Here is a 14,320-nt window from a genome sequence, read left to right as displayed (position 1 = left end):
TTAACAATGTTGGAATGTTCCTAACCAAGGATCTGGAGTATCTCTTATGAGGAGAGACTGCAGGAGCTGGGCCTGTTGAGTCTAGAGAAGACTGAGAGGGAATCTCATTTAATGCAGATAAATATCTCAAAGGCGGGTGCCAAGAGGGTGGTGCCGGACTCTTTTGGTGCTGCCCAGTGACAGGACAAGGAGCAATGACTGTAACCTAAAACACCAGAATTGTCACCTCAACAGGAGGAAGAACTTCTTTACACTGAGAGTGGGAAAGTACTGAACAGCTGCCCAGGGAGTTCATGGAGTCTCCCTCTCTGGAGACATTCCAACTCCACCTGGATGTGTTCCTGTGTCACCTGTTCCAGGTGACCCTGCCTTGGCAGGACAGTTGGACCAGATGATCTCCAGATGTCCAATCCAACCCTAAAGATTATGTGATTAAATTCAGTGAGAAAAACACATCTGGGATAGGAGATCAAAGGTTCAATTTAACCTATGAACTTCATCTAGGTGCACAACCCATGACTTTACTTGAACATCTTCTTCATTCTGCAACATGGAATTGCTCTGCATATCTAAGAAGTTCAGCCTATTCTCAGAGCCTGCTTCTTCCTGCAGTTCAGTACTTGGAAAAAAGGGAATTAATACAGAAACTGCAAAGCAGAACAAACTGTATGCACTGGTGACAGAAAATCCTTGGCGTGGGGGGGTATTTTGTTACACCAGACATGAATAGTGATATTTGGCAGATGTCAGGTAAAGATTTTGCAAGCCTCTCCTAAATAAGCACCTTTCTTCCTGAGTGTATGGCTTGGATGCTCTGCATAGCGAGTTAACTGAGATGCCATATTTTCGTACATGGGTCATTTGCCAAGGAAGTTACTCCCTTTGGTGCATCCTCAAACAATTCCAGTTGTTGCCATGAGAAGCTGCATCTCCTGTAAATCTAAAATGCATGTTATAGTATAGAAAGGAGTTAAAACATTCAATCCGGAATAATTTTGCCCACTCCTCTCAAACCTACCTGTAAAACCTGCAAAGTTGACACAAAAACTATTATTCAATCCTGCCCTCCCTGGGCAGGACTTCTGCTCTCCTTGGGTAGCCCCAGCTACATCTCCAGAACTTTCCACCAGGCTTTCCTTAAAAAAGCTGTTTGCTTTTGATTCTAATACAGGTGAGGCAATTGTTCATGTGAAGGCCCATGGTACCGGACTGAGTTGCTTGGCATGACTGTGACAGCTTTGTGCTCTTTGTAATGTGTTGGGTTTTCTTTTTGTTGGGCTTGAAAATGAGGTTTAAGTTTTGTTTCAAGAAGCAGGTTTGAATCAAGGATTTAAAAGGAAAAATAACCCAAGCAAGCTGTTAACCAAAGTAATACCATTACCTGCTTGTCATGTATCTCTGACAAGAATGTTTTGATTGACGGTTTATTGCAATCCTAACTTCAAAACATACTTTGCAAGAAAGATTTCCTGCATTTTTTATGCAAAGGAAGTAGATCTCCCAAGGCCTACTCATTACATTGGAGACAATGAATATTATGTGTGCATGCTCATTTACTATCTGCCAGGACATTCCCATTTCTGACTCTTTGATTAAAAGGGAAGGGATTTGCCTTATTTCTGCAAGGGCCCTGAAATATTGCAAGACTAACTTGTGCAGTAACAGATGATTTTAAATGCTTTGCATGTACACTCCTATTGCAGGTACTGTCAGACAACCCTCTTGCTTAAGAGGAGCAGGCAAAAGGAATACAGGTAACCCAGTTTGCTTTCCAGAGGCAAGTGAAGTTAAAGCATTCACAGTTCAAATAAATTAAGCTCCATCTTCTTCCACAACCACTTAACCCAGTATATTTTCTTCAGCAGAAGCGTATTCTGTTAGCAGACCGGTTAATAGGGAAACTCAGAGTTTAAGTGGAGATTTTATTTTAGGGATTTTCATTGGGGTTAGACAGCAAAAATTATATTTTTTTGTACTTTGATCAACAGAAGGAAAATAGATGATTTACTGACATGTTAGCAGTTTAGTAGGATACTAAATCCCCTCTTTCTTTCCTCTATCAAGATTCCAGCTTTAGCTTCTACTAAGTAAAACTGAATGGTGTCTATCTATAAAAACAGTCTTTAATAACTGCTTGCTCAACATCTTTCAAAAACTTTATACAGGTCAGGCAGGTTGGCAAGCTGCAAAATGTTGCCATCTTCTGCAAAGTGTTTAGGAGGTAAAAGATGAGTCCTAAAAGCTTTGTAAAGCACATGTTCCACAGTCCATTTCCATGTTGTTGAACCAGACTCAGATTCTTCACTCTGAAATACAGGTAAACAAGGACAAACAAAATGAGGTTCTGTTTAACTAGAGGAGAGCGTACCTTTATTATGTAAGACTACAGCAATTGTGAAATTCTGCTGGTATTAGAAAAGTCCATTCTATACAGTCAATTCTAAGTTCTGTAAAGTCACTTGCAGAATGGGTGAGCTTAACTAATCAATAAGGCGGATATTTAGACACAATCAGGTTGTACTTGTAATTTATATGCATCCTCCTTCTTCTTTAGGAATACAGCATAAAAAATACATTTCCAACTCAGAGGCCAAGGAGGTTTGTAATAATATTAAGTACACTGCAATGCCCAAAGTTAAAAGGTTCCCTCAATACCTAAAATACTTCAGAAAATTTAAGCCACATTCTTTCAGAATCTTGCCACACTGCTACTTGATTCAGTACCCTGAAAGAGCTGGAATTAGAAGTCTACATCTGAAAGAGCAGAAGTTTTCTGTATGTTGTTAGTTGTCTGCTCACAGAACTAGTTACAGTATTCTAGTACCTGAGAGTTTGTTGGGTTGGATTCCTCTATTATATACTGCTTTCTGATGGAGTAGAACATGGCTAGTTCTTTACTCAGGCTTTCAAAACACTCCTTTTCTTCATCCCAGTTTACCTGTTACAATAAAAAAAAGTCATTTTATAGAATCTGGGTAATATAGAGAGTCTTAATATGGAAAATTATATAATATAGAGAGTCTTAATATGGAAAATTTATATTAATGTGTTGGCCATTTCTGTCCTGGTAAGGTAAAGGTATAGAATGAAAAAAAAGGGTAGGGATGCAGGCTTTTAAATCAAAGTAGAGGCTCAGTCAGTCAGTAGTTATGAATACAAAGGCAAAGCATAACTAATCAGTAACCACAGAACAGCATCTGGAACATGTACATTTAAGCTGCACCAGAAACTGAAAAGGCAGGCTGGAATTGCCTAAAGTAAAAAAAATAATTGTGCATTAACAAAATCCTTGAGAGAATATACCTCTGTGGCCAAGCGCAGGATAAACATAGGCAGTCCTTCCAACGGTGGGACGTAGTTGTCTATCAGAAGTGGCAACCCAGTAAGATTTCCATCCTGCAAGGCAATACTGCTTCGTCAGTTAAAAAAAAAGAAAAAAGTTCTTTTTTGCAGTAAATGCACCAAAACTCTGATGTATTTTAAGACTGATTCTTACCAAACTCAGTGAGCCTTACAAGTTTTTAAAGCCCTGTCAGCCAGGCAGACGCTGCATGAAGAAAGTTATTGGTGTTGTTTAATTTCACAAGGCATGAATTAAGCTCAAGGAGTGGCTGAATTCAAGCTTCTTCTCTAGCTCCAGGTTACACAGATACCACTTCCCAGGCAAATATCCAAATGAAGTGCCTGAGCTTGATGAAGCTGTTCACTTTTGTATAAACTAAGGGATGCCTTAGGCCACACAAAAAATGACACATTAGGAGCACAGTGGTGCTGCAGCCCTGTCTGACTTGAGAGCTGGATAAGACGCACACCTTGTTGGTTAAGAGATCTGCATTCTAGTTATAGAAGCAATGACTGAATTATGGATTGCCCAGAGAGGCTGTGGAGTCTTCCTCATTGGAGACATTCAAGAACCATCTGGACACAATCCTATGCCATGTGCTCCATGATGACCCTGCCTGATCAAGGACCCACTGTGGTCCCTGCCAACGCAACCCATTCTGTAACTTGGTAACTAATTAAATAGAAACTTTGTGTACCACCCTCCTTAAAGGCAGCATAAGTCCTCAGCATTTACAATGAAAGGGTTATGCCACCTAAAATCTTACTGGAACTAGTTCTTAGTGATGGTAAGCACTGCAAGCAAACTACTACAGTTATCTGTCACCAAAATGTAAAATTATGGAATTATTTGGGTTGGAAAAGGCCTTTAAGATCTAATCCAACCATAAACCTAACTGCCAAGTCCACCATTCATTTACTATCAGAAGTAATAGCTGCAGTCACCTCATCAATTTCAAGAGAGAAATAATCTTTCAACATTTCAGTCTTCTTTTTCAGAAACTCCACAATGTACTCAGCAAGCCCTTCTTTTGGGCCATCTTCTTCTGTCCAGCCACTTTCGGGATCCTCTAAAGCAAGCATTGAAAGCTCATATAAAGGAGCTGGCTCCTGAAAATGAAGAAGGCAAAACTTTGGTTAATGATCAGCACACTCTATTGGAAGGCTGTAACTTCTTCCTTCACATACTAATTAATTGTAATACACTATTTCTGACCTGCAGAACCAACAGTTCTGTTTATCATAACCAGGCTAAAAAGGTATGAATTTCTTTCTTCTTTCTCTGCCATCCACAATCCCACTGAGCACTGTGATATTTTACAGGATAAACACTGGGAATCAACACTGTATTTCTGCTGACTGTATAGTCAAATTAATTATTTGTCCCAGTGTAATGAGCAACAGCAAAACTTGTTGAATAACTACAACTGACACTAATAACAAGCAGCCAGGATGACAATTTAACAGTAGCAGCTACAAAATTACTAAGTTTTCTTCATTCTGTTCTTAATGAGAAACAAAACAACATTCGTGTAATGGACAAAAGCCAACCTGACTGTGCAACCAAAACTATGCATTTGTCTGGAAGGACAGACATACTGTAAATACATTTTAAAAAAATTCTATAGGATATAATGTGAAAGTATACTTACAGACAACCTTAAGACTCCAAAGTTTGCAAAGTCATAAATAAGTATCTGGTAGAAGAGTTCTTGGCTAAATTGAAGCACAAAAAGTAATTACATGGACAGGACTGCATATCTCCAAGTTACCATAATTAAGAGGGGAAAGTAAGGATCATTCTTGAGATATCAGATATCCATATCTAGTCCTATTAATAAAGATCTTACTTTAACTGAAGAGTTTAGGGGTTCACCTGCATTATCTAGATATTTACAATTAAATCTATTTCTTGGTTTCTGACATCATCAGCCACACTGGTGCAGAAAGGTTACTCAAGTATCCAATCCCTATCAATTTATTCCTTGATAATTTATATTTCAACTTCTTTACTCCTTTACTGCACTGTAAGAAATGCAAAGGAACTGGGAAATTAACAGACATGTCATCTCAAGTCTATTCTCTGACTTGTTAGAAAATTTATGTAGCTGGGCCTGTAAGGCTGCACAGGCAAAATTACAGATTTCATATTACAATCATGTCCTGCAGATACTCTTTAACCCAACTGATACAATGTTTTCCAGCACTTTTCTGAAGCCTCTGCTTTATACCCTGTGCTGTAGATGATCCTGCAGTGAATCATGATGATGATCATAGATTATCTAGATCATCATGAAGCAAGAAAGTCTTTGCCTTCCCACTGTCTGTGAGCACACAATACGGTAGTTGGCATTTCAATGACACTGATTCTCTGCAACTTTTCCCGAGTGTGCCAGACTTGTTTCCACTGCTCTCTATGGACTGCTTAATCTTTACCCTCATGACTTTTCATACAGGCAACAAGAGAACAATGTTCTTTTCCCTGTCATTGCCTTCTTTCTTCTAATTAGCTTCACAATTGGTGCTTATTTCAGCTGCCAACAGGTCTAACAACTCTTTTACCTGAGTTTTGTTGTATTGAGAAGGTACAGTTTTGTCTGGTACTGGGCCAGAGCCCACTGGGGACTGACACAACCAACAAATGAGTGCTCACGTAGCATTTCCTGGAGTTCTGAAACAACAGAGAGGTGGGAAAGAAACAAAAGAATGTAATTTCATAGTTGCAACCCTGCCCTCATTTATTTAGTTGAGTGGTTTGTGTCTTTTTAGCATGAAAGTCTCAGGTTACTCTTCAGTCACTCTTACACCCCTGCTTCTTCTTATATCCTTGTATGACCAATTATTCACAAGTTTTGAAATATTAATCATTTTTATGCATGCTCATACTATTAAAGTGTAAGGGAGAATTTAACATTTAAACTACAAATGCAAATTAGAAAAAAATAAAATTAAAGTTCCTGTGCTTGAATAGCCTTCCAAAATTAATTTCCAGCCACAGGAGATTGGTGAGGAGCACATACATCAAAAACTGCAGGTGTAAACCAGCTTTGCAACACAGTCTAGGTATAATCAAACTAAATTATAGAAGTGTGATAGAATAGGTCCATATTTTTTTTTCATAATTTCTTTTTATTTCTCTTACAAAATAACTTTATAAAAAAATTGTATGAGTGGCAAGACTGGGAAAGGTATAGGAAGTCAGATTTCATAAAAGAGTTCATTTTAGACAATGCACAAAAAAAAAATCACTAGTTGCCATCCTTGGGAGAAGCTTTATTACAGATGTTTGGCACTGAAGTCACAGCATACACAAAGCACTATGCTAATTTCACTAATTCTGCTGCTATGTTTTCTAAAGGAATGTAACAGACTGAGATAAGATTTCTCTCTTTCCAAAGTCTCTTTTAGGTATTTCTTACAGATGTGAAAATGAGACACAACCTCAGGCAGCTTCACAGGTTTTATTGTGAATTTTGAGGCATTTTTGGGTATTTTAAGGTTCTGGGACAACTCTTTGTTTTCAATGTTTAAACAGTGACAGCCAAATATGGAATTACTGGGTCAGAATTACCAGTCTTCTGCAAAATGTTTACTGAAGCACAAGTAAAGTAAAAATTCATGCTTTCTAAACTTTAAGATTCTTATCAATTTATAGAAAAGTTACTTATTACAGATATCTGTGTGGAGCATACCCAGCATCCCCAATTCTTACAACCAGAAAAATCAAAATAAATCCAACAACACCCCTGGAATGTAAGATTCCTAGCATTTAGACATATTAATAATAAGGGTATGAGTCAATGTAAGTTGCCTTCAGAGGCAGCTGAGTTAAGAGGGAAACACCCTAGAAAGATTCACAAACCTTTTACCTTTGTCTAAAACAACTCTTAACAAAAAAGAGAGTATTTCATAAGTCTCACCATTTAAGTGATACAAATAAAAATTAAAAGCAAAAAAGCTTTTGTTAAAAACTTGCTTAGCAGCACAGTAAGCTCACTGGGCCTCCTTTTAAATACCTTTTCCCACTTTGACAGTCATATTTAGTGGTGGAATAACAGTAATTTTGAGAAAGAAGTCATGCTTACTTGCATGGGCCTGGTTACTAATTTCCTCCTGGAGAGTCAACACACTGGTCAAGTTGATAATTCTTCTTCTAGGGGTGCAGGCAGCAGTCATGTCCTTTCTGGTGTCATCTTTCTCCAATTCTACATCCATGTCTTCCCGTGGTCTCTTCCTACAATACCAAAACAAAAGGAATTAATTATGTTCCATTCTCCTATCACTTAGGCCAAACACAGCAACAGATGAGATGCTCAATTCACATGCTGTATGTTAACACAGGAAATGCAGACAGTTTCCCAGAAAGACAGTTCTATTTTGCTTCTGAGGAATAATTTGTTAGGAAAGGGTAGTTCAGAATTTTAGGAGAATTTGTGACACTAATACCAATCACGTTAGGCTGCTGTTGCTTAAGCATCAAGCAAATTTGGCTCTAAAGGACACATCAAAAATGTTCCTATTTCTAACAATGTTATTTCCATACCCATTTTTCTGTAATACTGGGGAGATGGAATCAGATTCCCTCAGAAGACGTTGGCCACTTGTAACAGCTTCTGCAGGAGCTATAAAAAATTTATAGCACTTTAGCTTTTACTAGGGAAATGCCTGTCAAATTCAGTGATATAGTTTCTATCCCTCACAAAAGGAAGGCTTCCAGAAAGAGACAGACCAGTATGATCTCCCTAAACTAACGCCATTATTTACAGTGCTTCCTGCCTCTCAGTATGCACAGAAACGCTATTCCAGTCACAAAATTTATCACAGTTTACATAATTTACAGTTCACAGATTAGGTTTAATTTCTCAATAAAACATCATGAAAAGTTATTCTTGATAATTTTTCCCTCTTGGAAAAGCAGAAGCCCAAAGAGATCAGAGAAATCTATAGTTTCAGGGCTATGCCATGAAATAAATAGGTAGCCTTGCCCCATCTCAGGAAAGGTGGGACCTACCGAGAAGGCACAGTCTCAGGAGACAAGTGTCCACTCTCGCCTGGCCCCCCAGGCTGCACTGCATCCTCCTGAACATCAACCATTTCAACCAGGTCACTGACTTCTTCCATTTCAGCATCCTGGGGCCTGCCTGCACCCTCTGGAGTTCCTGCATTAACCTCTGCTGTCACTTCAGTGTTGCCTGCACTCAGGGGGTTGTTCACTGGCTGAAGAAAGGCATCCAGTTTCTGCTCTCGGGAATCAGTGCGGACCATCTGATGCGCATAAACTTTATCACCACTTCCTTTGGTCACCGCTGAAGAGTTTGCTGCTGATTTTACAACTTCATTGGAAGAGCAGTCAGCCCCTGGAAGCAATGTCTTCATTCAGACATCAGGAAGCAAAGAGAAGAGATTGAACAACAAGAAAAGAGGAATCAGAAAGATTAGTCACACCTCTCACAGTATCTGCTCAGAGGCCAATTTCAAACTTCCAGCAACACAGTGTCAACTGCTTAAAAGGCCACCAGCTTTGCACTTGCTATCCACATAGAGTGAATGTTATCATCTCGGCAGAGAGGTAATCGATGGTAATCAATGTTACCATTGATTTTGTCTCAAAGTTACCATTCCTTTGTCTCAAAAGAAAATATCTTTAAGGCAAAAAAAATCACAAGGAAATTAGTTTGTATAAAAATTATAATAATTATTATGCTATGCTTCACATAAAGAGAGAGTAGAGTATCTTCCTGACTTTTTTTTCTGGTAAGATTAAATTCAAAATGTTACCAAATACACAGAACAGTTTCTTCAATCACATCTTCTTCACATAAACCAGGACAGAATAAAAAAAGCAATTTACCACATGTGAAGGCTAATATAAAATTAAGACAACTAATCAGGTACTTGACAGAAACGTGCTTAAAATGTTCTCATACTTTTTTTTCTCTCTTTTGCCATATTGTTAACATTGGTATATTAAAGTAACTTGAAACAGAGCAATGATCTAAAGGTACCGGTACAACACTGATAAGTGCCATATCTGCAAAGATTTTACTATTGAACAGAGTAAATTATCCCTGATCATATTAAAATAATGCAGAACTGCCATCACTCCATAGATGTCCTCACCTGAGTGAAGTACATCCTTGAGGAATTAGAGCCCAATAACTTGCTCTCTACATGTTGTTGCACACGCTCCAGAATACTGTCTTCATGAAGAAAATGGACCTCGTGTTTTGTAGGATGCACATTCACATCTACATTCTGAGGGGCTATTTCCAGGCTGGAAAATGTTTTAAAAGAAGTTAATCTAAAGTATCTCATGGATGGCAGAGAAATCAAAAATTGGTTCAAATTTGACAAAATTTGTAAGGCTTGGGGATGTTACTCCATACAAAGAAGTCAAAATGATCCTGAAACCTACTGAAGTTATATTACAGTCAGACTTGTTTAGATAATTAAAACATAATCCAAAATCACTCACCAAAATGAGCTTACATAGGTAAGTTTAAAGCAACCTCTCCATTGTACAACTACAAAAACCCACTTTCAGAAGTGTATTTTACTTGCAGTGTCTCATGAATTAAAAGGAAAGGACTCCAGCTGAAATTACAGATACTCACTACTGCTAAAAATAAGGCCTGTCTTCTTAAGATTTCCTTAATATTATTTAATTATCTCCTGCCTGGTGATTAATTACCTCAGTGCAATGTTTAACACTATCATGAGGAACAGAAATGTCCTTCTAAACCTACTCACCCTAGTTCTATCCTACAGGACAGTATTAAAAGGCTACTTCTTCCTATTACTTTACCTTAAGTATAGGAATGGGTGCGTGCTTTTTGGCAAATAAGCAGCGTACACAGTTTCTATGGCTTTGCGCATAGCGGCTGACTCTACCAACCGATCTGAAACACAGAACACAGCGCTGTTTCCAAAAAGCCACCACACCCTGCACAGTGCCCAGCTCCTCCTTCTGACAAACATCTTCACTCTTTGTGCTTTCAAAGGGAATCTGTTACACCCATTTTCCCCCAGGACCTATTTATTCTTCATAAAAACCCAGGAATAGACAGTATTTTTCTCAGCATGTTTTACACTTAGAGGTATTTTTTCCCACAAATACTAAAATGACCAGGCTACCTTTCATTATTTCATACAGTCAACCCACGCCAGTGTTGCTACAGAAGAGAGATCAATCTGTGTAAGCTGACAGGACACAGCCATAACCTTGACACACCGAAGTTTCTTTAGGTCCAGTCTTAGCTGTTTTCCACTAAACACAGCGCCAAGTGTGATGCACATTACAAATCGAAAAACACTTTAAGATTTACAATTAACTGTAATATTTATTCTTAAAAATAATTTTAAGAATGCTTATGCACTTTGCAGGTCTTCAGAAAGTTTTGTTCTTCTGATTACGTAAGCAACATATGACTGTGCAAAATGCTGCCTTTTTTTTAAACTTACGGTTTATGAAGAGCAAAAATATACATTTCTTCACAGAGTAGTTTGCATTCGTGATGTAACCTTTCATTTTAAAGGCCAGATTTGCATCTTCACAGCCCACTTCTATGAGTTCCCTATTAAGTTCGACAGAAACAGTAACAAAAAATTAATTCTTCTGTTGATGTAAATTTTGAACAGTACTCACAAGCAATGATATTCTGTTTTGCCAGTTGGCAGGGTCAGCACAAAAGAAACAGGCACCAACTTTAAGGGATGAGTGTAATTAACTACAGTTCAAAACAGCAAAGAATTACAAAAGGATACTATAAGTAATGCACCTAATCATTACTATAGAAGATTAAGAAGATACACGCCAGTTATCCTAACACCCTAACCATCATCCAGATACACACATCAGCTGAGGAGCCCTGGTCACAGCAAAGGACTGGAGAACCACTCCTGGTAACTGGGAAATCCTACACAGTGTGTCATCACAGGGTGTCTTCACCACACACAGGTGAAGACTCCACCTTTGCTGGGAAAGGGTCCAGCTTTTATATTGTTGAATAAAAAAGCTCACATAATTCTAACGCAGAAACATCTGGTTTCATTCTCCTCTTGGGTTCCACCCAAAGCCTGGCTGGGGCTCAAGGAGGAACCAAGGGAGTTGGCTTTGACCATATACCTTCCAGCAAGGTCAGATGTCTGATTTCATAGCCTTGTCCATCCTCTAAATATGGAAAGATAAATATGTTCTTATCACACTACATATTTTGCTAATGATCATGTGTGTTTTGCTAATGAGCAGATACAAATATCATATAACATATGGTTGGAAGGTTCATCTAAAGGTCAACTTTGGCTTAGGGCCCATTACTCAAGTCTCACTACTTCATATACTGATACATCTTCTATCCCAGTTAATGAAAACATTAGAATTATTTGAGTTCTCAAACACTGACTACTGGGACACAGTAATTATTTAACCTCAACTACATAATTTCCTCTTCTTAAGTGTACACTGGTAATGTTGGGTGGCTGGAATCTGTAAAATTACCTCCATTATCTTTTTAATACTGTAACATATCACAGTATCCACAGCATTATAATTTATTGATAATTCTAATATTCATTTCATTATTTAAGTAATTCATAGATTGACAAGAACACTTCAAAATTGACTGCAGCCAAGAAAGAACACTTTTTTTTTGACTACTTTGTCCACTATCATCAGTCTAGTATGTCTTGGGGGTCTGTTAAGAAGTCATTAAAATGTAACAACTTCTCTCTTGCTCATGCACATAGATCCTGATGTTAACTATTTTCATAACAGTTTTAATAATTATCATAATTCATTAGTCAAGGAAAATCCACTTCAGCACTTTGTGAGCACAGCTTTCTAGGAAGGCATTATGCCAACTTCTAAAGTTAACACAGAAAAGACTTAAGGGCTACTTATTTCCAATTCAACCTCAATATATATACCGAGTGTCATTTTTATTTGTGTTCAGTTTCTAACACCATCTTGAACTGGGTAAAATATTGTTTGAAAAGAAATTATCAAATATTTACTTTTAAATCAACAATTTATCCTGAACCATACAAAGGAAAAACTTATCAAATGAGCTACTATTCACAGCAGAAATAAACAAATGCACAGCAAAAAAAGACATGTAACACTGCAAACCTCATTACTTCACAGCCTCTCTATTTTGCTGTGCTTCCTAAAGTGTTTTCATGAATTAGAAGTTACATCCATTAAATGTGAAGCTTGACTTCCGTCAGTGACAGAACAGAATCAAAGTGACACCCAGCTATTCATGGGACAAATACATACAATGGATTCTTCACAGCTGAAAGTCTCATAAAGAGAATTTTTCCTAAAATGACAGATACATCTTCAAAAGATGATATTTTGTTTTTTTAATTTTTCTATCTGATTTACACAGCTTCATCTAATGTAGCTTTTGTCAAAATAAGAAACCATAATATTTCAGAAAAAAACAATATGAGTAGCTTCAAAATTTATCAGGTAGCAGACAGTAAGAAAGGGTAAGATGTTCATGGTATAGGAAGAGGCCAGGAACTTGTAGAGAACACAGGTTCAGCTTGCTGTTTTTACAGGAGCACACAGGAAGTTACAAGCAGATGGTTCCTTTTCAGTGCATTAAAGGAATAACTTTGTAACTTTCCTCTTCTCTTTGGTGCACAAAAAAAGACACATTCTGATAAGAAGGAACAGGTCTCTAATTGCAGCATTCCCTCTTCCCTGAAATTAACCATGAAGGAAGCAAGAAAAGTTATCATAGCCTATGGTCTTTAAAGAGAAAAGGGAGGGTGATTCACTGGAAGGCCTCACATCAAAAGGAAACTTGACATCAATGTACCTGCTAACAGCATTTCCAAAGATGGCCCTGATGTTGTCCACTGTTGAGGCATTGGATAAGGTTCTAACATCTGACACGGTGTCACCTTGCTAAAAAGAGAAGGAATGAGTATCAATCAATTCACCTTTCTGGAGGAAGTTTTAGAAATACTTTAAATTAAACAATCACATTTCTAAAAAAACCCACAGGGAACGACATAACATCATTATATTGTCTTGTATTATTTACTTATTTATGCTCAAAAAAGCAATGGATGGTAAATGGCACAGGTTCACAAGATCAGCTAGAGCACACCAGACCCAGTGAGGCTAGTAACTCCACCCTGGAAAGTGAGGAACACTTTATTTACTGAACTCAGTTCAGTAAACAATTATCCAGAATGGCACAGAACAAAGATAATCTACCCCAGCCTCCTTCATACAGCACTTAGTAACCAGGCTCTCCAGAGAAGCTGAAACAACACATAAAGCTAAACCAAATACACCACTGACCACACAGAATCCTCCAAACTCCTGACAAATATATTTTTGTCTTGTTTACTTCTAACTGATGTGCTTTCTATCCAACTGCACCAACATACCCTTCAACATTCGAGTATAAGAGAAGGCTCTGTGCTGTTCCTGTTGCAGAAGACACAGTGCAAATTTTCTGGCATTTTCAGATATACACATTATCTATATATATATACACAGGCCCCTACAGACACACAGTGAAGTTACAAAAACTTTATCTACACACCTTTTTAACTGAAAAGCTGATGCCTGAGTTATGGATGGCATACCTGAAAAACAGATCAATGTAAGTCTGCAGTATGTGGAACAAAAGGTAATTGTTTCCTTTGATTGGTGAAAAGCAGCTAGTAATGGGGGCAATCAATTTCACTTCCTGTTAGACAGTAATGCAATTTGAGCCAAGCTGAGCTTCTGCAGACTGAACAGCTTAAAAAAAATTTTTAAAAGTGTGCTCTGTTTAGAAGTCGACTGTAACCACAGGAAATTCAAGGGTCAGCTTCTACAGATCTGTTTTTTCAGTTTCACTGTACAGGTTTAACTAAAAACCCATCAAAACACCCTCAGCATAACAGAATCTAGTCTCAACTACTATGGAAAAGCATCTGAAAAATGGCTGGCCCACCCTTCTAACTTTCCCTA

At 37.9% G+C, this 14,320-nt stretch overlaps 1 protein-coding gene across 3 annotated transcripts in view; it reads right to left on the bottom strand.

The window, feature by feature from the left end:
* Positions 1-1,889: 1,889 nt before the first annotated feature.
* Positions 1,890-14,320, bottom strand: part of MLH1 (mutL homolog 1) — a 17,624-nt gene continuing 5,193 nt past the window's right edge. Inside the window, exons 7-19 of one of the 3 annotated variants that reach the window (XM_031059581.1) lie at positions 13,908-13,950; positions 13,170-13,258; positions 10,804-10,916; positions 10,148-10,241; positions 9,463-9,616; positions 8,354-8,712; positions 7,428-7,576; positions 5,905-6,013; positions 4,995-5,058; positions 4,288-4,452; positions 3,304-3,396; positions 2,825-2,938; positions 1,890-2,306 (exon numbers count right to left, since the gene is read on the bottom strand). In XM_031059581.1, the coding sequence (XP_030915441.1) occupies positions 2,139-2,306; positions 2,825-2,938; positions 3,304-3,396; positions 4,288-4,452; positions 4,995-5,058; positions 5,905-6,013; positions 7,428-7,576; positions 8,354-8,712; positions 9,463-9,616; positions 10,148-10,241; positions 10,804-10,870 (1,536 nt within the window). In that variant the 5' untranslated portion in view covers positions 10,871-10,916; positions 13,170-13,258; positions 13,908-13,950 and the 3' untranslated portion in view covers positions 1,890-2,138. The remainder of the gene's footprint in view (positions 2,307-2,824; positions 2,939-3,303; positions 3,397-4,287; positions 4,453-4,994; positions 5,059-5,904; positions 6,014-7,427; positions 7,577-8,353; positions 8,713-9,462; positions 9,617-10,147; positions 10,242-10,803; positions 10,917-13,169; positions 13,259-13,907; positions 13,951-14,320) is intronic. The other 2 variants (XM_031059582.1, XM_031059583.1) reach the window with 2 other exon arrangements.

The sequence above is a fragment of the Geospiza fortis genome, unplaced genomic scaffold, assembly GCF_000277835.1.
Source record: "Geospiza fortis unplaced genomic scaffold, GeoFor_1.0 scaffold120, whole genome shotgun sequence".
Lineage (NCBI taxonomy): Eukaryota > Metazoa > Chordata > Aves > Passeriformes > Thraupidae > Geospiza > Geospiza fortis.
This window is presented reverse-complemented; position numbering and strand designations above follow the sequence as displayed.